This window comes from Numenius arquata, chromosome 16 (assembly GCF_964106895.1).
Source record: "Numenius arquata chromosome 16, bNumArq3.hap1.1, whole genome shotgun sequence".
NCBI lineage: Eukaryota > Metazoa > Chordata > Aves > Charadriiformes > Scolopacidae > Numenius > Numenius arquata.
In genome coordinates, this window is record NC_133591.1 from 14,937,835 (window position 1) to 14,964,682 (window position 26,848).

At 46.3% G+C, this 26,848-nt stretch overlaps 1 protein-coding gene across 1 annotated transcript; it reads left to right on the forward strand.

Annotated features, from left to right (window-relative positions):
- The first annotated feature begins 3,152 nt into the window (after positions 1–3,152).
- On the forward strand, positions 3,153–26,575 carry HORMAD2 (HORMA domain containing 2). Its single transcript, XM_074159685.1, has 12 exons — positions 3,153–3,203; positions 4,058–4,202; positions 6,245–6,308; positions 7,331–7,367; positions 8,640–8,660; positions 9,400–9,426; positions 10,776–10,843; positions 13,754–13,908; positions 14,477–14,730; positions 15,991–16,099; positions 17,170–17,234; positions 26,471–26,575. Exons 1-12 carry the CDS (start codon positions 3,153–3,155, stop codon positions 26,573–26,575), a joined length of 1,101 nt encoding a protein of 366 aa, XP_074015786.1.
- Positions 26,576–26,848: the final 273 nt, after the last annotated feature.

Genomic DNA, 26,848 nt, shown 5'->3' on the forward strand with positions numbered 1-26,848 from the left:
TAATTTGGGGTGACGTGCTGCTAATAAAAGCAGTGTTTTACCTCGCAGCGATTTTAAACAGGTATGATACCACACCGCCGGTTCCTCCCCTGGGGTCACCCACGTTGGGCCTAAAACCGCTGAGGTGTGACCCCATTAAAACTCTTGGCAGGGCCTAAGGAAAGACACCGACACCTCCCCGCCGGGGATGGGCAGGGCTGCCCTGTCAAATACCCGCCTCCCGCTTCCCCTCAGCCGCGGCCGCCATGACGGACGCCTGGGCGGAGGCGTGGGCGGGAGGGAGCGGGGGGCCTGGCCAGGCCCCCCGCTCCCTCCCGCCCACGCCTCCGCCTCACGGCGTCGCCACCGGGCCGGGCCGCCCCCAGCACCGAGCCAGGCCCAGCCCAGGAGGCGGGGGGAGCCCGCGGGGACGGGGCTGGCGGCTCAGGTACGCGGAGACCCCGGCCCGAGGGGACGGAGGCCGCGCCTCGGGGGACCTCCCTCTCCCAGCGCCTAAGAGACCCCTGGCCCCCACATCGGGGACCCGCTCCCGCCTCAGGGACCCGCCATGTCAGGGACCTGACCCCCCACCCCCCCGCCTCAGGGACCCCCCTGAAACTCAGGGACCCCTGGCCTCAGGGGGACCTTCCACCTCAGGGACCCCTCACCTCAGGGGATGCCCCGTGCCACAGAAACGACCTTCACGCCTCAGGGGGACCCTCCCCCCATGTCGGGGACACCCTGCCTCAGAGATCCCCTGCCTCCGGGACCTTCCCCATCAGGGACCCCCCCTACCTCAGAGACCCCTGCCTCAAGGACCCCCCCCCGCGTCAGGGAGCCCTCCCATACTTCAGGGGACCCTCCACCTCAGGAAGCCCCTGCTTCAGGGACCGCCAGCTTCAGAGGGACTCCCCCTCACCTCAGAGACCCCTGCCTCAAGGACCCCTCCCACGCTTCAGGGGACCCTCCACCTCAGGGACCCCCTGGGCCTCAGGGACCCCCAGCTTCAGAGGGACCCCCCCACCTCAGGTACCCCCACACCTCAGGTACCCCCACATCAGGGAGCCCTCCCACACTTCAGGGAACCCTTCACCTCAGGAAGCCACTGCTTCAGGGACCCCTTGGGCCTCAAGGACCCCCAGCTTCAGAGGGACCCCCCCACCTCAGAGACCCCTGCCTCAGGGACCTTCCCCATCAGGGAGCCCCAGCCTCAGGGAGCCCTCCCACACTTCAGGGGACCCTCCACCTCGGGGACCCCCAGCTTCAGAGGGACCTCCTCCCAACTTCAGGGACCTCCCAGCCTCAGGGAACCCCCTGCCTCCAGGACCTTCTGCACCTCAGGGACCTACCCGGCACCTCAGGGGACTCCCAGCCTCAGGGACCCCCTGAAACTCAGGGTGTGCGGCCAGGTGAGGAGCAGGACCTGGCCCCAGGTGGAGCCTGGCTCGTCCTGACCTTCAACTCAAAAGAAAAAGACTTTTAAACTGACATGTGGCTGCTCTTTCAGGGCCCACTGCAGCCTCCCATGGCCCACATCAGGCACAAGGGGCCACGGGGCTGGGGGGTGAAATCCCTGGTGATGGAGGTTGGTGGGCCTGCAGGAAGTGTGGTTTCTCCTGATGCCTGCTAATTTCCTGATCCTGGGTAATTAATTAATTGGCTTCAGATGGTGTGGGTGGCGGGGCTGGGGAGAGCCAGGGCACCTTCCTGCAGGTGTGGGTTTGGCCCAGGTGATGCCGGAGCCATGGAGGATACCCTGTACCGGGGTGGAGGAGATAAGCTCCGTCTAACTGATGGAATTTCCTTTGCACAATAAATCAATTATAGATGTAGCATGTTACAGAAAACATGTTTTCTTATCTCTCTGGCTCGCTTAAAGCAGCTTTATTTAGCTAATAACCTCACGTTGGAATAATGCCTTTGTCTGCTCTAATTGCATTCCAGTCCTGTTCACAGCCAATCATGAGTGAAAAAAAAAAACCTTTCCTAAAATATTTAACATATTAAAAATTTTGCAGGTGTATATTTGTTTAAATATGCTTTTATAGCTGTAATCTGGCCTCATTACTAAATGAAGTGCTAAATTTAGCATAAAAGCTGTCAACATGTTCCAATCAACATGTCTTAACGACTGCCAACAAATGGAAATGAGCCTTTCATGGAAAAAAGCTGAAAAGGTACAAATGCAGAACAAGATTAGATCAACTGTTTTGATAAACGTCCTCCTCTCCCTGCATCGGGTCGCGACTTAAATCAACCCGCCGTGTTTGTGCTTATTATTTTAATTGTTAATAGAAATATTGATGAGCTGCGGACAAGGCAGCGCTGCTCCAGGGACCTGTTTGTGGCGTTTCCCTTCATTAGCGTCTCCCCGTTAGCAGCTACACGCGGAGATCTCCCAGCGAGCCATTTCTCAAACCAGTTAACGCGTGCCTCGTTAATTCCATCTAATGGGAGTTTTTAATCAAGATGTCAGACGGTGCTACATCAAGCACCTCACCAAAGTGTGATACATCTAACGTCCGCATTATTTTTTTTATCAATCAGCTTTCCATTCTTGTAAAAAGATTTTCCTCTTTAATCCAGGTCTGTCTAACAAGGCTTGCTTTCATTGAAACAATGCAGACTTCTCTCTTTTGGTTTTTTTTTTCCCCTTTTTATTTTTTTTTAAATTTCAAGGTGTCCCAGAAGAATCATTCCTTTTTTTCCAGCCAAGATTGATGCTGGTGCGTTTGCTGCTTACCCTTGCTAAAATATTGGCTGCTATTGGCAGACTTCCAGTTCTTTCACATTCCCCCTTCACACTTTTAAATGGTTGTAGGAATTTACATTTGTGGTTTGGAATATGAGAAATGTGTTTTGAAATGACCAGCTGACACCAGGTACAGTTGTGGCCCTGAATTTCAAATACTATTGATCATTTACCAGTGAATAAGGAGTTTTCTCACTCTGCAGCCTTTCAGGCAGTGCCACAGACTGTCCTTGGATTGCTTTGCTTTCACTGGCCAGATTGGCAATTGGCTTTTAGACCTGAATAAGGCTGAAGAATCTCATTCTTAGCTTAAGGAAGATGAGGAATAGCAATGACTGTGTATTTTCCAGGTGTCTCATGGCTTTTCTTTTTTTTCCCCAGGTTTTAATTGCAAGTGGAAGGCAGGTCTTTGAAATACAGGATGGCAACTCAACAGCTTTTACAAACCAGGCAAAAGAATAAGTCCTCTATGGTAAAATCCTTGAAATGTGATGGTACTGACAATCTTAGTGCTCAGTTTTGGACCTGGCACGTCTGTGGCTGGGGAGGTGGGAGTGCTTTCTGTTGTCTGCACTGTTCTTGGTTGGATTATTTTCAATTTAGTGAGTCCAGGAAGGTACAGCATGGGGCTTTGACACATGACTAAATAAATGTAGGCTCATTAGGTGTGCACAGAGCTTTATTGCCAGGAAGAAAAACAACGACCTGATAGAGGAACTATATTTAGTATACTTTCCACTGAGATTGGTCATGTTAAAATCACACAGTGTTTAGTATTTACATTAGCTCCAGTGGTAGATATCTGCTGTTTACAACTCTGCGTTAAATTCGCTCTGAAAACTGGGTCTGCGTCCAGCGACGGCAGGTTCAGCCTGCTGTAAGATCTCAAAAAAGCTGTGGCAGGCAGTGAACTTTGGTACAACCGCAAACGCCACGCCAGCCCTGGCGCTTGTTTGACTCCACAATTCACTCTGTAGAGTTAAGTTGGCAGAAAACTATCCACTTCTTTTTTTTTTTTTTTTTAAGGGGTGGTTGTCTGTTAAGTGCCAGCATTGGTGCAGTGGAGGGGGTGGGAACGTTCCACTGCGATAAAAGGGAAGGGAATAACCAGTGCATTCTGCTGCTGAGTAAATCGTGCCAGATCTAATGATAACTGTCCTTAAAACATTTAATCCCACCCAGGTTAGACATTAGACTTCCCTGTCTAGTATGACCAGAGAAATGTTACAATTCCATTTCTAAGTTACCTTCTTTTTCCACCTGCTGAGAGTTGTTTCTAAATATAATCCCTGTGTTACTATTTTTGGCTTTGCCCTTCTTTTTCAGGAGTCAGTGTTGTTCCCCAACAGAATCGCTACTGAGCAGCAGTCTGTGGTGCTGGTGAAAAGACTTCTGGCCATCTCTGTGTCCTGTATCACATACGTGAGAGGGCTCTTCCCAGAGAGCTCATATGGAACCCGCTATTTAGATGGTAACACATCCAAATTGTGCTGAACTCTTATTTCTGCTAGCTCTATTTTATCTATAATCGGCTTTACGTGTTAGCTTCCAGCTGCTTGTATATGTATGAGCTCAGTTTATTAGGAATTTTCCTTACAGACCTTCTCAAGTCTGGATGCAGACTGTGCTTCTGCATCAGACAGAGAGCGAGCACAGGAGACAACCTGTTGGCAATTGATGGCTTTTCTCTTAGTGTTTCTTCTGGTTTATAAACATTCCTTGCTGGTGCCAGCCCTGTGAACCAGAAATCAGAACAGCTTAATAGAAATAGTTTATTCTGAGCACAGCTGTTTACCTCAGAGTCTGGAGACAGACATAAAAATCAGTACGTTTTAAAAAATTAACTCTGATTGGTGTGTTTCATTTTCCTTTGTATTTTTGAGCCCTTGACTTCATAATTGCAAGTTTCCTTGCAAGACTGAAAGTAGATTTGTTTGTTTTACTGTTTTCTTTTTCTGTGAAAGCTATCTCACATAACCACATGCGCTTGGGAATCAGAACTTTAGGAAAAAGAAGAACTTTAAGAACCGAAGTCTTGTCATAGAGTCACAAGAATTAGTGATGCTTTGAATCATCAACATCTTCATGTTCATTCAAGATGTATTAGTAGGGTGTGAAATGTCTCCATGCATTCCAGTCTGTTCCCATGTTTTCAATTAGGCAGTTAGTTGTCCTGAAACACAGAATGACAGAACCCTTTGGGTTGGAAGGGACCTTAAAGACCATCCAGTGCCACCCCCTGCCCTGGGCAGGGACACCTCCCACCACACCAGGTTGCTCCAAGCCCCCTCCAACCTGGCCTTGAACCCCTCCAGGGATGGGGCAGCCACAGCTTCTCTGGGCAACCTGGGCCAGGCTCTCACCACCCTCACAGCAAAGAAGTTCTTCCCCAGGTCTCATCTCCATCTCCCCTCTTTAAGGTTAAAACCGTTTCCCCTCATTCTATGGCTCCCCTCCCTGATCCAGAGTCCCTCCCCAGCTTTCCTGGAGCCCCTTGAGGGACTGGAAGGGGCTCCAAGGTCTCCCCGGAGCCTTCTCTTCTCCAGGCTGAACCCTCCCAACCCTCTCAGCCTGTCCTCACAGCAGAGGGGCTCCAGCCCTCCCAGCATCTCTGTGGCCTCCTCTGGCCCCTCTCCAACAGCTCCATGTCCTTCTGCTTTTGGTGGCCCCAGAGCTGGAGGCAGCACTGGGGGGGGGTGTCTCCCCAGAGCAGAGCAGAGGGGCAGAATCCCCCCCTCTCCCTGCTGGCCACGCTGCTGGGGATGCAGCCCGGGGTGCGGGGGGTTTCTGGGCTCCAGCGCACGTTTCCGGGGCATGTTGAGCTTCTCATCCAAAGTGCACTTTGTAGACTTGGTTGAGGGCACAGGAAATCCTAAATTTGGTCTTGATCACCTAACCCTGAAAAGCCACTAGTCTTTTTAAGCAAACATCAGATCTTTCATGTGCGTTTTTGATTAAGAATGTTAACATGTGGCCTACTGATGCCTTTGAGGGCTCCTTGCTTGAATCCTAGGTGTTACTAATTCACCTCTTCGTTTGCAGGATGGGTTTCCTCTTACCATTCTGAATGCCTGAAAACAGAGGTAGAAGGAACCACGTAGAAAAGCTTAACAGAAATAGTTTATTCTGAGCACAGGTGTTCACCTCTTATGGATGCTGGTGAAGCCTGAATGCAGAAGTGAAGGTGTTGTTAGGGAATGGCAGGATAGATGAGAGGGAAGAAGAGGAGGGAGGAGAGGACAGGGGCTGCTGGTCTTTCAAAATTAAGCCCTAACTCTAGTACTTTTTCTGGGACAGCCCGGAACATCTGAGAAAAGCCTTGACATTTGAAAATGCAGCAATAAGCTTTTGTCAGCCCACCTGAGACTCAGTGGAAACCCAACATTTCCGCTCAGGAAGGACCTCCAGATAACGCATTTTATCCAAAAAAAGGGAGGGTGACCGGCTTAGTTTCAGTGTTTGCCCAACAGCTGTGATAAGGATGGTAACTGTGTGCTAAATCTGGTTTTGCAGACCTCTGTCTAAAAATGCTCCGAGAAGATAAAAGCTGTCTGGGATCATTGCAGATAGTCAAGTGGTAAGTGAGTAACAGCGAAACTAAGACAAGATTGTGCTGAATAGCAAGACATCTACCCCTCGCATTCTTCTTCTTCCTGAATTTGAAAATACCGTGCCCAGCAGTGGCATCGACCCTGCCAGTGCGACTCCCAGTGCTGCAGCGGGTACGCTTGGCCCTCTGCGTAAGCGAGACAGAATTAGCTGCCCAGAATCATGTGAGTTCAAGGTCTGTTGAAGTGTTGGCTGCAGTGAGGTCATGGTCAGGCCCCTGAGCGTACACAGGCAGTGTAAGGGCGGAGAGAGGGCAAAGAAAATCATGGGATTGATTCTGTTGTTGAGTCTTTTCTAGTTTCACTTTTATAGGGATTCCTGTGGCTTGCTTTTTAGTATGTACAATATTTTATCTCCTTGGATATTGTGTGCCTCAGTACCCTACAGCTTTAAGATGTGTTTCAGAGTTGGCATGTTCCCAACAAGCAGAGAGCTTGACTTTGATGTGCTGAGGAGATACCTAAGCTGCACATCCTTTGACTCAAAGAATAAATATCTGACCATTGCTGCCTCAAATAATATTTACTACTTTGAGAAAGTCCATAGCTGTAAACTGTGCATCAGATAACAAAAAATTTACAAGACTAGACATGTCAGGCCGCCTTCGCACTGCGGTTCCAGCCAAGCTCTGTACACTGCCAGTGGGAAAAGAGCCACTGGAGAGCAAGCTGGGGAGCCAAAATAGAGCGCTGAGCTGAGAACCACGCAGAGCCAGCCTTCGGCCTCGCATCCTTGTCTTTGTCAGGATTTGAGTGGGCTCCAGGCTGACAGGATATGGCCTAGAATTATAAACAATGCACAAATGCAGAAGGGAGGACAGCGCCTTTATGATAGTTGACCTGAAAAGGACTTTCCAAGCCCAAAATGTTGCTAGCTCTCTTGTTTTAATTCCAGAAAAAAAGTGCACTTTAAACTGTGTGTGATGAGTATGTGTTTACAGATCGGGAGATAAATATTGCTGGTTAGTGTTAACGTGCCTTTCCCTGGCAGGATTCAAGGTTGTTTTGATGCTTTGGAGAGGCAGTATGTAAGTTTTTTTCATGTTTTTTAACCAAGTTTCCTATTCCTATTCCTTCATAGACAAAACTATCTATCCCTTCCTGCTTTATAGTTTTGTAGTGATCTTGAATGCCCACAACACACATTCCCAGCTGTGGGGTAGGGGGAGGACCCTGCCCTGAGTATATAGATAGGAGTCTTGGGATTTTATTCCTTGAGCCTGTCTATTGACCACTGTTGTTCTCCAGACTCACCTGTGCATGGTGTGTGAACTAATTTGCAGTCTGGAAGGGCTTTCCCTTAGTTCTGTGTTCTACGTTTGCGTTCTCTTAATGTCTGGATAGAGACACTGCCAGTCAGAACTCAGCTCTTGATCTCCATGCCTGTTTTCCTGACACAGGTTTCCTTCATCCCCTTTCCCCTAGTCTTTTCCCTTCTCCTCCTCTTCTCTAAGCCTCCTAACTTTTCTCTTGGGTTCAGAATTTATTACCTTTTTTTGGAAAGTAATTCGTCAAGTAAGGTATATAACTGGTTCCAGGGCAAAATTAGCTAGTAAGTAATCATATTCCTTGCTGATTCTCACACAAAAACTGCTCAGCACAGGAAAAAGCACCAACTGTTGTCATCTCTGTCAGTGCTGTTCATCAAACCAGCTCTCATCTAGATCAGATGAAGTGGTGGTGTTTTGGCACTGATGATCAGATGGGCTCTTATACATCAGTACAACTGTCAGCGTGCTTAAGATAATTCAAAATGCTGTGAACTCAAGTTTATTGCTTGCTGACAGTTCTAGGAGGTGTTTAGTCCTCTGCTGTTTATGACAGATATAAATTAATTGCTATTTGACAAGGGTTAAGGAAAAAACAGAGACATTTAATGCATGTTCTAGGATTGTTTTCAAGAGTAGTCCCATGTATGTTTTCTCTCTGCGGCATAAATTAAATACCTTTGGGGAGTTTCGCAGCACAGAGCAAATATTAGTCTTCAGTAGCTATGAGCGCTCTTGTAAAAGAGTTTTAAGTCGGCATAGCCTTTGGGAACTTGTTTAGGGAGAGTCTCAGGAGAGAAGCCTGAGCATGCAGTTGTTTTCTTGGGAAACTGCAAGTAAAGCCAAGCAAACTGGCCACTAGGTGTTGCTGATGCTGTGCTATGGAGAATCTGCATGGAGGGTTTTAACTCCCCGTTTGGTGAGCGTATCTGTTCCTTCAGTGTATGTGGGCAGTTACAGTTTGATGAGGCTTTCTTTTCCTTGCCCATCAAGGTTAGATTCTGATTTTGTGTTTTGTTTTTGCCTCCTTAGTTACACATCGCTGTCCTCGCAGTAAGTAAATGAATATAAGGTCGTCTTCTTCCCTCACCCTGCTTGAAAAAGATACAGAGTCCAGGTTGTGTCAACCTTCTTGTGCGCTTTTTAAGGGGAAGTCAAAATGTGTGTGGTTTTTAATACAGAGGTGACCTTTCTTAAATATGGTAACGATGAACTTCCCAGGCTGTGTGGGAATATTTTGCTCATATGTGAGACTTCTGCCTCTGAGGCCTTCCATAGGTCCTTAAACTCCTGGAAGCACTTTCATGTGCTTCATGTCGTCGCTTCCTTTAAATTCTTTCTTCCACCCTTGGAAGCTGCTGTGTCTTCTCCATTTCCCTCTGCAGAAGAGCCTTCCCTATTAATCTGATACGGGAGAAACCGCACGCTAGCGGTTACATGGCAAGTCTTTTGCCCTGGTCCTTTGTGAAGCCCCAAGAGCTATGCTACGCATCTCTTCTGTGCATCATCTAAGTCGTTAAATCTCAGGCATCAACAGTTGCCTGTGAGGGCTGGAATGGGAATTAACCTCATTCCTCCACAATTACACAGCTGAGTGTCTTCTACCTGTCTTTGAAGTGGTAAGTATTGACTGCTGATAGAGGAAGGCTGTTTCTCAGCCATTCCTTTCTCTGATCCCACGCTAAAGATAGTACAATCTCTGCTGTAAAATGAAAATATCATTGTTTAGTCACTTTTCACTGGTTCAAGTTATCCAAGAGGAGAATGCCCTCACTGTGCTTTCTTCTAACAGATTTACACCAATCCCAAGGAACCGGAGGTAAGAAAGAGTCTTAATTAATCTTTGAGGCAAACTGAAGGCATGGGTGAGTAGATTTGTATTCAGAGTGGACTTGTAGGCTTAAATTCTACCCTGACATAACTGCTTGGTGACCCTGTTTCTCTTCTTCTGCTTTCACTCAAGAATGACAGCTCAGTGAGCTGGATTGTGATCAAACGCTCCCACCAGGCACCAGGCTGTGGGCCCATCTTTGGCCTCAGGCAGGGGCGTTAACAGGCAACTAATGGGCACGTTGGGGGTTTTGTTTGTCTTTCCTGAAGAGAAGAAATGGGAAATTAAAAATAATTGTTTTCCAAACCGTCTTTTTAACAGCAGTGTTGAGAAGAGAGCTGTTTTTTCACCGGGAGAGGTTTAGGACAGGAGTTGTGAATCCCTTCAGACCTGGGATGTGTGTGTGGCCTAGTGCCTGCACTTATCCTTTCAGCGTTCTCGGTTGTGTTTCTATTTTGTCTGCATTTAGCTGGTGGAGGCAGACTGGGCAGTGTGATGTACGGGTGAGGTGCTGCATCCACACTGTCTCCGCGGGGCGGATGCAGAATCTGTGCTCACCTGATTACAGTTCTGCTGCATCACTGGGGAGAGAGCGAGAGTTTAGTCCCTATCGAGGCTGGGATTTGTAAGGAAGGCTCAGAGTTAAGGGCTCGGCTCAGCTCCTACTAAACGACCTCAATGCCTCCAGAAAAAGTGAATTATAGGCATGGAATTGGACTACAATAGATCCTTTCTCTTGTGGTGAAGTAGTGTGTTCTTCCCAATTATTTTATTCTCTAAAATCATAGCAAATCCTTTCCTTTTAAATGGAAAATCATGTAGGTTTTTTTTGTCTCCCTCAGAAAACTCTGAGACTGGTAAAATGCAGAAACTTTTCCCATGCAGCATTGTTTGCATTTCCCAGTAGGAAGAGTCCTTCAGGCGCTTGTCTCCAGGCAGAACTCTGGGCCAGGGTTCCTTGTGACACTGCGTCACCTGGGAAGCCTCACATTTTTCCATTTAGTAAGGGAGGAGGTAGGTTGGGATGGTGGGCTGGCCCCACGCCTCCTTAGAGATTTAGGCTGGGGTGTCAGGCCCGCAGAGGAAGTGGAAGGAGGAAGCAGGAAGTTTGTCATTTTTTGGTGATTCTTTCAGCGCTAGGTAAGCTGGCATTGTTAAGAACGTTTGCCAAACCTGTGCAAGAAGTAATAGAGTTAAATCTGTCATCGTGTCATTGAATTAATGCTGTGCTCTGGCATAAAGTTGCGAAAGGGCACTGCTAAGTTGAGCACACATCTTTACACTTGTTACTGAGAGAGACCCATTTCTTCTTTTCCCCTCTCTTGTTAAATCTCTAGACGGTGACTGAACTGTATCAATTCAAATTCAAGTACAAAAAGGAGGTGCCCCAGATGGACATCATCAGGTAATGGTTTGGTTTGATTCCTCAGAACTGCACTGTGAAAACTGTGTTCTCGAGGCATTAAGAAGAAACTGCGCTTTATGATTAGAGCACGTCTGAGTCGCTAAGCAGCTGTAAATATCATCAGAGAGGAGGATATTCACCCTACAGGATATGAACTGCCGAGCTGATGAGTAGAAATGCTGTTACATAGCACAGCGAGGTGCTTAAAGTGCAGCAGAACTGAATTAAGGACCATTTATAGAAATGGTACCTAATCAGGGCAGCGATGCAGAAACCGGCACCGCTGTTGCGCTTGCTGCTGTTTCAACTAATAACGAGTGTCCTTCCATTTCCACAAGACAGCCTGGTGCTTTCAAATGCAGCTTTTTTGGGTCTGATCCCTTTCACCATGATTCTGCACCCAGGACTTTTTTTTCCCTTGGGCATTTGCATACATGTTTTCTGCTTGAGCAGTCGTGCGTGGGTGACCGGAGAGAACTTTCGCTTATGATGCCTGGGTTGATGCTGCAAAATGTGTGGCAGGAAGCAGCAGTTTTTTGCATCTTTTGGGCTATCTCTCTGTTAGGTATTTTAGAGTTGTGTTTAGTAGGCCATAATCCTGTGTAGTTTAAAATAAATACTATCAAAGGCCGTTGGCTATAACCAAAGCAAAGAAAAATAGTTAACCTGGTTTTAGTTTGCTTCTGCAGTTGCCATTGATGGATCTTTGGGCCTCGGAACCTGCCTGTACAGGAAGAGAGCTCTGCTGTTTCATCTGCTCCTCAGGAAACCCCTCTGCAGCGCTCCTGTAGTGTGGCATTAGCTGCTCTTTCTCTAAACACACTCAAATAATTTGTAGTACGTGGCAAAATGATTTTCTATTGGGAAAATCTGAACTATGTTTGAGCCTGGAGTGTCCTGTTGACTGTACCCTCTGTTTCTGCTTTGAAGCTGATGTCAGTTGTCCTCATTACACTGAGGATAAGAGGAGACCCTTGGGATCTGAAAGATAATAGATGGCTCTTGAGTACTTTGATTTTTTAATCAGCCTTCCTCAGATCAGTCATTAGTTCCTAGAAATAACAGTAGTCCCCAAATGGAGGTCAGCATCCCTTGGTGTCCGTCACGCTGGCCAAGAAGAGACTATGTAATCTTCCTGTTGTGTTTATACCTGCTCAATTGAAATCTCATTACTGCTCTGATCATTATTTCTCTGAGGCTTCAGGGCCCATGGCATGGGATTCCTAGGCTCTCTTGTCTCTCCTCAGAGCCTGACACTGCTATCGCAGGATCCTGTGTGTACCTGCAGTCGCTTGTAAACTGACTGTTCTGGCATCGATCAGAGCATTGTGTCATCTTTGCTATCGGCTCCTTCAGCTGATAAAACTGCTTTTCTACACCTGCAAGGTTTATTGTCCTGTGCAAACTCTGAGCTAATCCTTCCGTGAGAGATGTTTTGTGGGTCTGTGTCATCGTGTCTGAGTGGTAAAGGGAAACTTTCACCTAAATGGTCTCTGCCTTATTCTAGATGAATTTTGGAGAAATTCTTTGCTATGGACCCTTCAGAGAGGTTCAGTTCCTCAGCTTCTGCCTTTTGACACATTCCTGCTTTACATTCACAATGTTATTCCCATATTGAACCAGTGCTTGACCTGTTAATTCCTATGGAAGTCTCACCTCTTTTTTTGCTTATACTCTTCCCTTTACCGTTTCTACCCCACTAATCCCAAGCCTTTTAAAGGAGATGTGTAAGAGAAGGCCTGCCTTCTCTTTACTCCACCTTAGGCATTGCCAGCACTTGTCCTTTTGCTTGATGGACATTTCTAAACATGCAGGATTTAACCTAATCGCACTGTTGGCAGCTTGGAACCTACCAAACCATACCCTGGGAATTCAAGCTTTTCAACAGCCACTCGGTTTTCCTGACGAGCCGAGAAGCTTCAACTGGAAGGGGAAATCACTCTTAATGAAGCTGTTCCTTCCAGTAGTTTAGTCAGTCAAATTCATCCCTGAGATTCTCTCCGCTCCCTTAGGTCACTTTCTGCTTTGGAAGCAACTTGGGATGATGGTGTTAGATGATCCAGCCTGTATCTAGTGTCATCCACCTGCCAGTGGGCTTCCAGAGACATCACTTTGTACTGGAGGAGCTACTTTTTTTTTTTTAAGGCCCCTTCTCATTGAAAGCTAGGGAAGTTTGGGTCCCTTAGTCACATAGTGATTCATCTGGTCCGTCTTTCAACTGCCTAAAGTTAGCTGGCTGATCTCAGCTGCTCATCTCATCTACCTCTGTAGTCAAGAGAAACAAACTCCTCCAGAGGGCGATTCATCCCACCTCTGTGAGACGTTTCTCTCGGTCTAGACTGCTTGCTTAGCTGGCTGGCTGGCATTCGGGTGGGTGAAGGAGGTGAGAGGAATGCCCCTTAGTCACTCCTGAAAAATGTGCTTCTGAGCTGGTTTTTCTTACATGGAATTGCAGTGAGGACATGCAATTCACTTCTCTTCAAACTGCAAAATGGACTTGAAAACAGCCCCTGTGATGAATCGGCTTTATATGGGATTCTCACCTCATTCCTCTCATTCCTGAAATTGCTTAGGTGAAAGGCACTTGTTTTATGGTCCTTTGATCCAACTTAATCATGTTCAAACAAGTGAGTCATGACATTTGTATAATGGGGTCCATTGCCCCAGCTACAAAGTCTGTTCAAATGTAAATGTCAGGCCTCTTAGTTTAGAGCTGTTGTTTTGCTGATGCCACCCCATCCCTGGAGTCTGTTTCACTTCCCTGTTTATCTGGAAATTACATAAAGGCATTGAAGCTTTGTTGCTGGTGGTTTCAGACAAGTCAGTGGGTGCCCTGTATTTGTAATTACATCGTGAATATTCATGACTGAGGAAAACAAATCTGTTATTCTTCTTCTGATTGGATTGTAGCAACCAGATGAACTTTGTGAATGGGGTGTGCAGCAAGGAGGACATCAAAGAGGCCAGCAGGCTCCTGATCCGTAAACTCTACCTGCTAATGCAAAACCTGGGCCCGCTTCCCAACGACATTACCCTGACCATGAAACTCCTCTACTACAACGATGGTAGGTGGAGGACGGTGTGTGCTGGGGGGAAGAATTCCCTTCCCTTCAGTTTCTGTGCTAATTATGAGCCCCTGTAAAGTAAGTAAAGCATAGAAAGGTGAAATGGTGTAAGCTGTTAACTGAGAACAGTGAGAAATGGTGTAAAGCATAGTAAAGCCTTCTGACACACAGGGATGGCAGAAGCTTTTTTAGAAGGGGTTGAACACCTGTGTAAGAAGCACAGCCATGCCGTGTGAAAGGAGATGTCCTCCTTCACAGGTTTTGTGTTTGGTTTTTTAAGGAACAGGCATCCTGCGTTTGTCAGGTTCTGCTCCAGAAAGTTGAGCACATTAATGGTTATCTCAGCATCCTAAAGTTGTTATTTCTTTGAGCTCCCTGATAACATTTGCTCAGCTTATTTTTATCTTTGCATTCTCTCCCTTCTTCCTGAAAAAAAAACAACCCCAGAATATTTTTAGTAGTTGATGTTGTTACTTGGGGCTGGTATACACTTGTTCTTTACAAATCAGATTAAGGAGGGATGGAACTTGATTTCTCTGACATCAGCGGGTTCTTTCTCCCTGTGCAGTAACTCCCAAAGATTACCAGCCCCCAGGCTTTAAGGAGGATGGCAGCCACGGTGACCTCTTTTTTGATGGCGAACCTGTCAACCTGAGAGTAGGGTCAGTCTCCACTGGGTTCCACGTCATGAAAGTGAGAGTGACAACTGAAAAGAAAAGAATGGGGACAGTTGAAAGCAACCTGATCCAGAAGAATGGACCTACTGAGATCTCCCATCAAGGGTTAGACTGTGATGAAGAGGAAGAGGAGGGGGGCACAAAGGTATAGAAACAGCTCTGTTCTGTTCTTGCTGGAGGAATGGAGTTTATCCGGCAAAACTCTGCTAAAAACCATTTTCTCAGAATCCTAGTTTAGTAAGGGTTTCAGCTTGTGTAGGGCAGCAGCGCTGCAGCAAATTGGACACTGAGCCTGGAATTCCGTAGACATAAAGGGAATTTCCATCCATACCCACTGACATACTGATGCTAGTATGTTCACCCAGAAGGCGGCAGTGATTCTACAGAGAGACACAGCACATACGTGTGCACACAGACAACACATGTGTGTGCACACACACATGCACTTATACACAGACATGCACAAAATGGAGAAAATTACAGAGTTTTGCATTTCCACTTGGTGTTTCTCAGGACTAAGCCATGTTCCACTGTGTAGTTAGGTGGGATTCTTTCCACTTACCTCTAGCCATCTGAAATTATACTCTGTGTCTAATGTCTCTAGGGCCCCCTCTGCGCTTAGTGGAGGAGGAGGCATCTTTAGCAGGAAATTCAGATAATTCAGGGTTGTTCAGCCTGGAGAAGAAAAGGCTGCGGGGAGACGTTATGGCAGCTTTGCAGTATTTGAAGAGGGGCCCAGGAAAGCTGGGGAGGGACTTTTTACAAGGGCATGGAGCGACAGGACGAGGGAGAAGGGTTTGACACTGGAAGAGGGGAGATGGAGATGAGATGTGGGGAAGAACTTCTTTGCTGTGAGGGTGGTGAGAGCCTGGCCCAGCTTGCCCCGAGAAGCTGTGGCTGCCCCATCCCTGGAGGGGTTCAAGGGCAGGTTGGAGGGGACTTGGAGCAACCTGGTGTGGTGGGAGGTGTCCCTGCCCAGGGCAGGGGGTGGCACTGGGTGGTCTTTAAGGTCCCTTCCCACCCAAACTGTTCTATGATCCTATGATAATTTCCTTAGACACCAAGGTAGGCTGGAATGAACGGTCCTCTGGTGGTGCCTCTCCAAAATGACAGAAGGGGCAGCCTGGACTGGTAGCTCAGACTTGACAATTTCATTTTAGGTGGTCAGCGCCAGGGAATAAACTCCAACAGAACTAACTCCTGAAGACAGAAAGCTATTTAGGTTGGAATTCCATCTTTTCTTAGAAAATTTTCCTCTTGAAGGACCTGTAGGCTCGGGAGAAGGAAGACCTGGACACTGAGGAGCTGTGAAAATATCATCACTATTAGAGCTGGGTTTATGGATTTACCATTTGGGCATGTTTTTAGGTTATGCTATTAAGACAAAGCATCGTTTGCTTTACAGAATCACCCTCTCCCTGTCAGAGCAGATTCAAGTGAGCGTGGAGAGGGCAAAAGTGACACCCATCCAGGCTGGAAAACAGAAGCATCTTCTTTTTACCTTCAAGATACAGGTAAATGCCCAGTTTCAAAACTGAAGGAGCTTGTGTTTGTGATTATACCCTAGCATAATATTTAGATTTTCTTACTTGCTGTGAAATGGATGAGAAGAGTTTGTCAGGCTGTTTGAATTTTCTGTCAGATCAGATCGAACTATAATGAAAGGCTTGTTGTATATGCTTGGTTTGCTAACAGAAACATTCAATTTTTTTATCTATTTCTTTCCACCTCTTTATCTCAGCAGTTTCTTTTCAGATATGGAGGAAACGCACAGTTCATCAATACTGAGTTACTTTATCTACATTTTCACCAAAGCCCTTTTCCTTTAGCTGTTACAGTTTGATTTTGCTAATGACTTCCATATGTGAAAACATACGTGAAAATACATGACAAACAGCCTTTTCTCGCATTTCAATCTGCCTGGCTTCTGCTATACCATGCTGTATTTGACCTTTGAGGCTCTCAGATATAGCCTGTGGAACAATACCATCTAGTGACAAAATGGTAAATAGCATTCCTGAGATCCCCAGGCAGTGGAATAAAGAGGCTTGTCTGCCTGGGAAGTCACCTTTTCAGGTCTTTCTCCTACAGATTCTCTGATGACTAATAAGAGGTGAGCTCATACTGCCACCTTTTCCACTCTGGGGATATTAACAGGCTCTTCCTCCTCAAACCAGTTGCCTGGTTTCATGAAACTGAGGTGCTTTGGGACACCCCCCCATAAAATTTTATTGAAACTGTCTAATAAGGTCAATAGTTATTAGCCAAGGGACAGCCCCTCCTTCCCCATACACACCTGAATAGAGCATATGCAGCTAAAAGCTTTGTTTTCTTAGGAAACCAAGTTAAAACAGAATTTAAGTATTGATAGTAGATGTGTTGCATGTTCAGGTGACACTTTATTCTGAAATCCCTGTTTCCAGGAATAAACTGCCAGAGTTGGCACTGCCAAAGTTTACACAATTTCAGATCAGGCATGGGATTTTTCTACAGTGTCTCAGTCAGGCTTCTGAATATTTTTTTTTTCTATTAAATTCAGGGTTTTAACTTCAGAGCTAGTTTTGATATGATGTTTGGATTGTAGGTGGAGAGAAGATGACAGGGATAAAGGAGACGGGCAGGATGCCTTGCTCAAGGACATCTCAGAAGGTGAGGAAATTTCAGTGGCTCTAAGATACGCCAGGGAAGGTGGAAATCATTGCCACGGAACATTATCTCATCCAGGATGGCACAAGATTTAACCAACATTAGTGGATTTATCGTGAGGTATCAAAATACATAGAGGCTACAAGGTCTTAGGGCATAGGGATGTAAGCGTGAAGGAAGAAACTTTCCATGGTCAGCTTATTTCATATGTGAGTTTTGTACTGTTCTCTGGATTTGGCACTAGTGAATTACACGTGCGGACTAAACCTATCAGTGCCCCAACCAGGCTGCTTTGCCTGCGTGTGTTTTTGAATTAAGGTTCTGAAATCACCGCCCTGTGTTAGTTTGAAGGATGTGTTTGTCTGTTGCCTGACATGGTCTTCCCCTCTCCTTTCTTCCTTCCAGACTATCCTTACATGTGAGTCACAGGTACTTACTGAATCCTCTCCCTTTTTGGCCACCTCTCTAGGATGGGAAGAATCATCCCCTGGAGGTGCTGATCTCTTTTGCAGTGGTTGTTGGGGCAACCTAAAGAACTAGGGTAGACCAGACATGTAATTTTAGATAAGTAAAGTTATGTGAAATTAATTCCATCCTGAAGGCTGCCCAGGCCAAACCCTGAGTCAGAATCAGAACTCGAGTTCATGGGCTTGTGCAGAGGTTTTGTCAGTGACAGGGCAAATCTCTGAACACCACCAGAGTCGCTGCTTGATCCTCCTCCCATTCAAATTAGTTGAAAATCGTGTGAGCTCGAGTGTTCACAAATTGAATCGTTACAGGGTAAGTTAATGAGAGTAGGAAATTGCTACTAAAATTTTCCCCGCCTCTGTTGAAAAGAATCCCGGGGTGTCTAACCCAGACAGCAACTGGAGACTACAACTTAACGTGTCATTCAAAAGGCATCTGTGAAGTATTTGCCTTGACTCTGGATCTCAGAAATGAACTTCTGTGCATAGGCTGGTATTTTTCAAACTTTAACCGCATTTTTTTTTGGTGTCACATCCTCCAGTTTCCTTCTGATCATTGTTTATTCTGTCGTCTGTGTGAAAACAGGAGCCTTTTTTGTTTGTAACTCTTGGTTGTCCTACTGATTCATGCTCTAACATTCTTTAGGGTCTGTCACGATTGTAAGCAGAGCACCAGACTCCTCTCTCTGCAGCATGTGAATGTCATTAGAACACGGTAGCAATAGTGAGAGTGTCTGAAGGTGGTGGAAACAGCATTAGTTGCTGAAAAATGGAAGAGTCACTTTATCCATTGAATGCTTCCAAAGACTTAAAAAAACCCCATCATCCCTGCCTGGTGGATTCTGCATGGCAGAGGGGGTTTTTTCATGTCTTCTTTGATACTGTTTTTTAAACCACCATAGCTTAGAAGCTGACTAATATTTCAGTCAGTTTAGGGAAAAACAAAGTCAAGTCACTAGTTAAAAAGTGCAGATCATCGTTGTAAAGCCAGGGCTAATAAAAATCTGACACTATTTTCCATATGAGAGGGACTTTCCCTTCTTTTCTGAGGGAAGTGGTTAAGACAAGTGACCATTGTGTATTCCACTTGAATCAGGAAGCCGAGCTGGGGAGTGAAGTTCGTCTCAAAAAATGAGGACAAGCTTGGGTGGCTGGGAATTCTGAGTTAGGTATTATCTAACAGGGGTCAAGTACAGGTAAGATGAGTAGGAGTAGTCCTGTTGGGGTGTGAGTGCAAACACCTTGTTGCTATCCGCATACAGTACAGTTCAGCAGTAGCATTTTCCAACTGTCAGGGGTGTTTGGAGAAGCTCTCTGCTTTAAGGAGCTGTAAGAGTCCCCAGAGTTAATTACTTTTTCCTGGATTTTGAATTTTAATCAGCTTGGTGTGTGAGGGGCCTTGGGGAACAACCCAGCCTGGGCCATAGAGGTGTGATTTTTTGGGGGCCTTTAGACTTGCAGTGCTAGTGCGTGACTTTGAGTGTTAGATTTCCACCAGAAGAAGATCCCCTTGAACGAGCTGACAGAGTGATCGCTCACCAGCACTGCTGTAAGGGAGCAGGGTGGGAAAGACTGGGCAGCGAAGAACGGGCAAAGAGGGTCCTGAAGGGAGACCTGCCCTTCTGTTCAGCTCTTTGTGGAGCAGCACCTCAGGGACTTGCGCTTAAAGGTGCTCTCTGTCCAGTTAAACATTCAGGCCAACATTTTCAGAACTAACTAAAATGATTTGGAGTGTCCCAGAATTTGAAGTCTGTACAAGGACTTGATATTCAAGAAGTGCTGAGTTCAAAAATGCGGTACCCGCAGTCACAAGTTGCTTTTGGAAATGTGGATGAGCCCATTCCTGTTCCTCCTCTGAAGTGAACTGCTTTATTCTTTCTGGTTCCTTAGTTATCAAAAATAAAAACTGGTCTGTTGGAACTGAATTTATTGGTCGTTATCTTCCTGACCTATAGCTCTTCAGGAAAACCAGGAATGAAAGTATTAAAGGCTTATTTTTATCTACTTGACATGGGAGAGGCAAAGGATGCCGATCTGCCAGAAGAGGAGCAGCTATTCCTGCCCAGTTAGAGCTGTAACTGGCCTTTGGTGATGGCCACGGAGAGTCTCTGACAGAGGCCTTTTCAGATTGGAGAAAAATTTACATGTACTCAACCGGCTCGTTATCTGCAATCTCATGATTGATGATACTTAGGATCAAATGAGAGATTGCCCTTTCCCAGCAAAGCATCTCTGTACTTAATCATCCGGAGTTAGACACCAGCATGTAAATGAGCCTACCTCTGCTGACTTTGGGAGAATTCTTCTGATTGCATCAGCCACAGATTTGGCCCACTGTGCTGTCTTTATGCATCTTCCTACTTTCCACTGGCTCTCTAGGAGCTGGGAAGAGTTGGGTAAAATGGGGTATTGCTGCCCATTGGTTTAGCTTATAGGAAACTGCTGATGAGAATGGGGTCCTGCACTGAAGATAACTTCATGAATTCTTCGACATACTCCTTTCTCCTTCTGTGAGTCCTTTAATATCCCTGTCCTGCAAACTCAGTTTGCTAAGCTTTGTCCTCATGCAAGCAAAAATGTTGCAGTGGAATGAGTTTGGAATGAACAGAACTAGAAGATGAGTAAAATCTGACCATGTGGACGCCTCTGCAGGCTTTTATCTCCCATCAGGAAGCTGTGGGCTGCAGTTCTGGGGTGGTCCTTAGAGCACAGGCTCAGTGCACGGTGAAGCAGCCGTGCAGAGAGCCCTGGATCGCCCCCGACCCAGCCTGCCCCAGAGCTGGGAATGGTGTGGCCGTATCAGCACAGCACAAGTCAGTTCTGCCTCCCAAGCGTCTGGCTTCGTTAGCAAGCGCCAGACGCTGCTGATGCTGCTGGACTGGCCATGCTTGTGCTACAGGAGCGCTGTGGGACATGAGGAAGCGTGTTGACGCTTGGCCTTGTGTGGACAGAATCAGTTTGGATCAGTGGTAGCTCAGGGGTCCCTGCGCTGGGATTCACTGCCTGCTGTAGGCATGTTCCTGCCATGCAGATTAGCTCTCTCAACTGGAGCTGTCTGGAAATTAGATGTCTAGGGAGAGCTTCATACCTAAATCAGTGCTGGTTTGGACCTCAGAGGACAGCCTGTCTAGCCTCCAGCTGCTGCTCCCATGCAGAAGACTTGGCTACTTGGCCCTGTCCTTCTTCTCCAAGGGACTGTGTCAGCGATGGAGGCTGGTGTGAACAGTCTTTCAGTGATGACACACTGTAGGTAATATCTGCTGCGTTTGCCAGCAGTTGGTGTCCTGCAGGTGCCCAGGGCCGTGGTCATCCTGATTCATGTGCCTTTGCTGAGCTTCTGTGTGGTAGGCAGCTCCTGCCTGAAAGTGAAGGTCAGCGCAAGTGGATCCAATTGCAGAACAACAGCTTGGAGATCAAGACCTTTGTTGTCTGATTTTTCCCAGGCAAACCACTTTTAAAATTGCCATGACAGAAAGCAGTTGAAGGGTGAAGCCTGCCATTTGCAGAGCTATAGGATAGCATTTTTCTGTGGCAATGTCATTATCTTGAACTTTTGCAGAAAACAGAAAAAAAAACAAAAAAAAAAACAAAAGAAAAGAAAGGTTTATCTCTAACTGTCTATCAAGAGAGCTGTATCTGATGAGAAGTTCCCAGAACATTTTCTCCTCCAAACCAGCTGAGGCTACACAGACCCAAACAATGAAGAGAGAAAGATTCAGAGATGAGGTTGCCTCTCTCCTTCCTGTGAGCTCAGGCCATTCTGGGAGGAGTGATACAGGGAGGTCAGGAAATTCCTGGCTTCTCTCAATTCACGTCAGATCCTTAGCTGTATCTTGGGGCCATTCATCCCTTGCATGAGTTATCCCTCTCTAGTGCGCAGGAAACAGTTTCCGAGTGATCTCTTCATTCAGAGGTGAGGCACATCACCCCACAGATCCGGGGAGATTTAACCCTTGTGCCCTCAGATTCCCTGACAGCCACCCCAGGGACACATGCGGGAAGCGGTGGAGCTTCTGCGCTGGCTGCCTTTACATATGGCCATACCGTCCATGCTAGGAACCAGACCCTCTAGAGAAATCTGCATAAATTAAGGTTGGACAGCTCTAATGTCCCACGAGGGACTAAGCTGGGTAGCAGCCGAGTAGGCAGAAGGAGTGTCCATTGCTTCTCGCCTCCTCCGTGACAGCGCTGTGATTTTACAGGAGGAAGGCTTCCAGTTTCGGGAGGCGTAATTGTGATCCTGCAGTTGAAATGGCCAGCACAGCAGCACCACAGTGTGACTGAGGGCCCTGGAAGAGGTTATAAGGAGAGGGACTAATAAATTCTTTTTGGTGGGGTATTTCTGATGAATTTTTTTTTTTTTTTACACTCTGGAAAAATCTGTTCGTTAGTCCTTTAAACGCTACAAGAGATGTGAGGTACAGAGTAGGCCTGTGAGACTTCCAGTTTGCGAAAAAGAAATTGTGTTGAATGTCAGAGACTTTCACAGTGAGCTATGGAAAAGGAAGAGGGCTAGTGGTAGTCAGTGATGTGTTGGCATGGCTTCCTGGGGAGAAAAATGTGGCAAGTTTCCACAGAAGCACCACAGTGAGTGTCTTTCATTCTTCCACCTGCGTAAATTGGCTTTCATGCTAACCAGCGTGATTCTCCTCCACATGTACAGATGAAAATCAGGATTAATTCCACTGATGTCAGTGCAATTGCTTTACTGGAAACTGATAGGAGACCAGTGCTGAGCCCTACGTTGAGCGTTTAACCACTGCGCTGCCTTCACAGAGTCACTGAGGTCAGAGGGACAGTTGGAGATCATCATGTCCAACCTACCCGCTCAAAGCAGGGTGAAGCTGAGCAGGTTTCTCAGGAGCTTGTCCAGTCAGGTGTTGACTGTCTCCAAGGATGGAGACTCCACAACCTCTCTGGACAACTTGTGCCAGTATTTGATGGCCCTCACAGTAAAAAAAAAAAAAGTTTGTCCTTATGTTTAAATGGAATTTGCTGTATTTAGGTTTGTGTCTGTGTCCTCTTGTCCTTTCACTGGACACCACAACATACCTTGTGAATCTTGGTTTTTGCTGTGCCGGGAGAGCATGGAGCAGCCAAGTGTCAGGGAATAGATGGGAATTATTGCCTTCAAGCTGAGGGTTGAATCTCTGGTCACCAGGGATGCCTCAGGTCTTAGGAGATCAATTTAAAGAGTCACTGGCTTGATTTTTGGAAGTGGCAAGTGTTTGCTGTGCTTTTGAGTCCATGGTAGATGCAACTGAAATCACAGGATACATCAGGCACTGGCTCGCTCTGATTAAAGTTTCCTGAGGATGACATATGTCTCCAGACACCTGAGGATCATTGTGCCTTATCTCAGCGGTTGAGTCTTGTATCTCAGTCCTTATTCTTCTGGCTCACTTGATGGAACTGGACTTCTTTTGACATTAATGCGCTTCTGAATTTGTCAGGATAGTTACAAGGTACCAAACTGAACATTCTGTGTCCCTGACAAAGAGAACTCTTCTGAGGGCATAAAATTTGCCAAGTGCCAAACCTCAGCATGAGGCAGGCCAGGGACAAAGAGGGACACAGCCGAATGCTCTTGTGCAATTTTAGCTTTTCTACATAGGATGCCTTGGGAAGCAAAACACATGTCAGGAGAGCTGTAAATTTGCTTCAATTTATGCTGGGAATTTTTGGCCGGAATACGTGGGGACACTGGGGATTGAAAACTGCAGAGCACAAAACTAGGTCCTGATTTTGTCTATCTAAGAATAGCAGTGTGGCTGTGGTCTGCTCTTTCTGCTTCATCCACCAGTCTGCCTTGGGAAGGCTTTAATCTGAGTCTAATCTATTTTTAGCCTGATATCTTCTCCAGACAATGTGCAGCTGTCCTGTTAGTTTTATGCCAGAAATTAGTAACACTTGTATGATTCACAAGTTAGCTGTATTTTTACAGAAAAATTCTACCGCAAGACATTACTTTTTTACACGTAGTGCAGTATTGTAAAACAGGAGATTCAGACTCACTGTGTGCTCACAGTATGACCTACATCCAGACCTACACCTTGGATGTCAGGAGGTCACGGGTCTGTTCCTGTCTTTGCTGCTTCATCTGGACTTGTCCCACTGTCCTGGTGTCACCGTGGTCCCTTTGCAGGACAAGCGCACGAAGGTCCGGGCCTTGTACTGCATGCTTTTACAGCACCTGGCTCATCAGTGAGCCGAGGGCCTGGAGTGGTTGTGTAAGACAAAAACCCAACATTCCTATGGCACAAGCTCTCCCATCAGTTATTCTCAGTCAGGCATCCCAGTACATGGGAAAAATTAGAATTAATCAACTTCTGTAGGCTTTGATTGTATGTTTAGTTAATGGGAGGGATTTCCTGCTTTTCACCACACCGTTTAAGAGGTTTACTTTCTGGTTACAGTCAAATAAACATACGTAGGATCCGACATAATCCCATTTAGAGCAACGTTTCTGGGGAAGAAGGTTGAGTGTTTGGTTAAGGATGGGACATGGAAGTTGGACTTCGGGTCTGTTCCTGGCTTTGAGCTCCTACGTGAACTTGTAGCTGGGCAGGGGCAGGATGGGGCACGTTGGCTTCGGCAAAATACCTCACGCAGTTGACATCTTATTCCTTCAATAGATGAATAGTGCTTGTCTAGAGCTCTTGATGGCTTGCATAGATGTTTTTATCCTTCTCATCTCAGGTTCCTGTTAGGTGGTCACGCTGCCTGGGGTCAAAGGGAGGAAAACTGTCGGAGAGTTGCAGTGGACTCTGCGTGAGCTCATTGTGGCTATTTCTCCTGCCTCAAAAGTATCCCATCTGTGCTGAACATTTAGGAGGGAATAGCAAAGGGGGAGGAAACTTTACTGAGTAGTTGCCTGTGCTGCAGAGGATCCATTCCTCAACAGAGGAAATCAAAGCACCAGCTCTAGCTGATGCTCTCGTTACGCGGTTTAGGCTAAAACAGAAGTCGAGCTGCCTTATTCAGGTGACCGGGGGCGGGAGACTGGGGGGTGGTGGCTTTGCTTTACTGCGTGGCCAGCGGGACAGGGTACAAACCCTGCAGCTGTGTCAGCACTGCAGAGATTTTGGATGGAGTGTTTTCCCCCTCTGGGCCTTTTACTTCAAAAAAGGAAGCAGACAGGTTAAAACGATGCCAGGGAGAGGAAAGTAAATAACTGCCTAAAATGCCAGTTTGAGCAGCTGGATATCAGGTCAGGAGCTGTAACACAGAGATCCACTCATCGCTCTTTCCTCAAGCAAATACGCCTTGGGCAGTGTTGGGAGTTTTGTCAGCCTGAGCGTGCAGGATGAAGGAGAACCTGCCCATCCCACTTTGGCAGATTCTTGTTTTCTCTGTTTTTATGGAGAGGAAATTGTACTTTCTGCATTAAGCAATATTGTGTTGCTCATAATGAAGAGGAGGGGAGAGGGGAGGAAAAACAATTTGAAACATGATAGAGAGGCAAAGTGTGGTTGTTTCAAATTATTTTACTGTTAATCCATAATCAGAGTTATTTCACACATTAGAAAGACCATTGCTATGTGGAGATTACCAAAGCCTCATACCAAGGTCAGACAGAAAGAAAGCCTTGATGACGTGAGTGGGGAATTCTATAATGACCACATTTTGTAATCTGGAGACCTTGTGCTTGTCTCCAGGATGCATTCTGGAATAGCTCTTTATTAACTCCTTATGTTTATCCTGCTTCAATTACAGGATTCATCATGTTTTACGGTGAGACTGGAGTAAAGTACTCCTGTTTTGGAGCAGGAACTCGGTTAGCCCTATTTTCCATCTTCATTCACCTTATTTTCATCCAAATGAAATTTCTTTTGGAGACCAAGTTGAAGCAGTGTGCTGTTGTGGTGTGTCCCTTCAGCGGAGTTCCAGTGAGAGCAGGAGAGGTTACATTGCCAGACTGTGTGCTTTGTCCCTTCTGGGTGGCCGACAACACACGTTACTCTTCGCAGCTCCAGATTATTATTGTGAAAATGCAAATATGTTACGTGATAACAAGAAGAAGTGAAATTTGTCACTTGGCACAGCCAAGACTTCAACTGTTGTTCTGGCTGTCCCTCTCTGTGGTCTGTCTGAATTGCCTGTACCATTGACCCACTTCTATTCTAACATACGTTTATCCGTGGTTTTTAACCTTTTGGTTTATAGGCCCCTGAGTATTTTTGAGGGAGGTTTGTGTCTTTCTAGAGGGAAGTTAAGCCCCCTTGGAAAAAAAAGCTGGCTTTGCTGTGTTATTTTTTGCAGACTCACAGATAGTCTTCAAAGTCTGAGAATGACCAACTTGTGTTGAATTTCCCTGATGTCCAAATAGAGGTCCTGGATGTCTCCTTCTGAAAGGCCATTTCCAGTCACCACAAATTTGAAATGTGCCCCCCTTCTTTTGCATACTTTTATGATTATCTGAGCTTGATGAAAAAGGCTATGCCCTATAAGCTATTATATTTCTCAAAGGTCTCCTTGCTGTTGGTATTTTCTGTCAGCGATGGGGAGATGGGTGCTGTTCCTCGTGCCACCAATTCCATTCTCTATCCCTGAAGCTGAACCTGTTGCTTTCACAAATCCTACAGTCCCAATTCCACCCAGTATTCCAATTTTGATTCCATGCCTAATTACTTTTCTGGAGAACAGGATCACGCTGAACAAACCCAGGAGGATCCAAGCAAACACATTGTAGTTTTGGAAGCTGTGTTTCTTGACTCTTCTAGCAGGACCCTGCACCGTGAGAATGATCACTGTTTCTGATGGTTCTTACAGATAAGCTGCCTGAACCTTGCGTTTAGCCAGGAAGAGGTAATAGGACCCAAGAAGAAAAGGAAGGTCAGTGAACCAGAGAAGCTGCTTCTGGAAGGCAGGAAATGATGTTCATTCTGACACACAATACATTTTGGAAGGTGTGAGTTTGCATTGTCATCTGACTAGTAAAGACCTTTTACTGTCTTCCAATATTTAACTCTTCCCCGTACCGCCTGTATTTCTGCATGTTTATTTGTCTAGCGCAAACTTTGGATTGCGAAGAGACAGCAAGCGCCATAATTGTCATGACAATGTCGACCAACAGCACTTGTTTGATGTTCTAAAGTTGAGGATTTGTGATTCCACGTGTATGGTGTCCGTGTGCTTCTTTCGATCCGT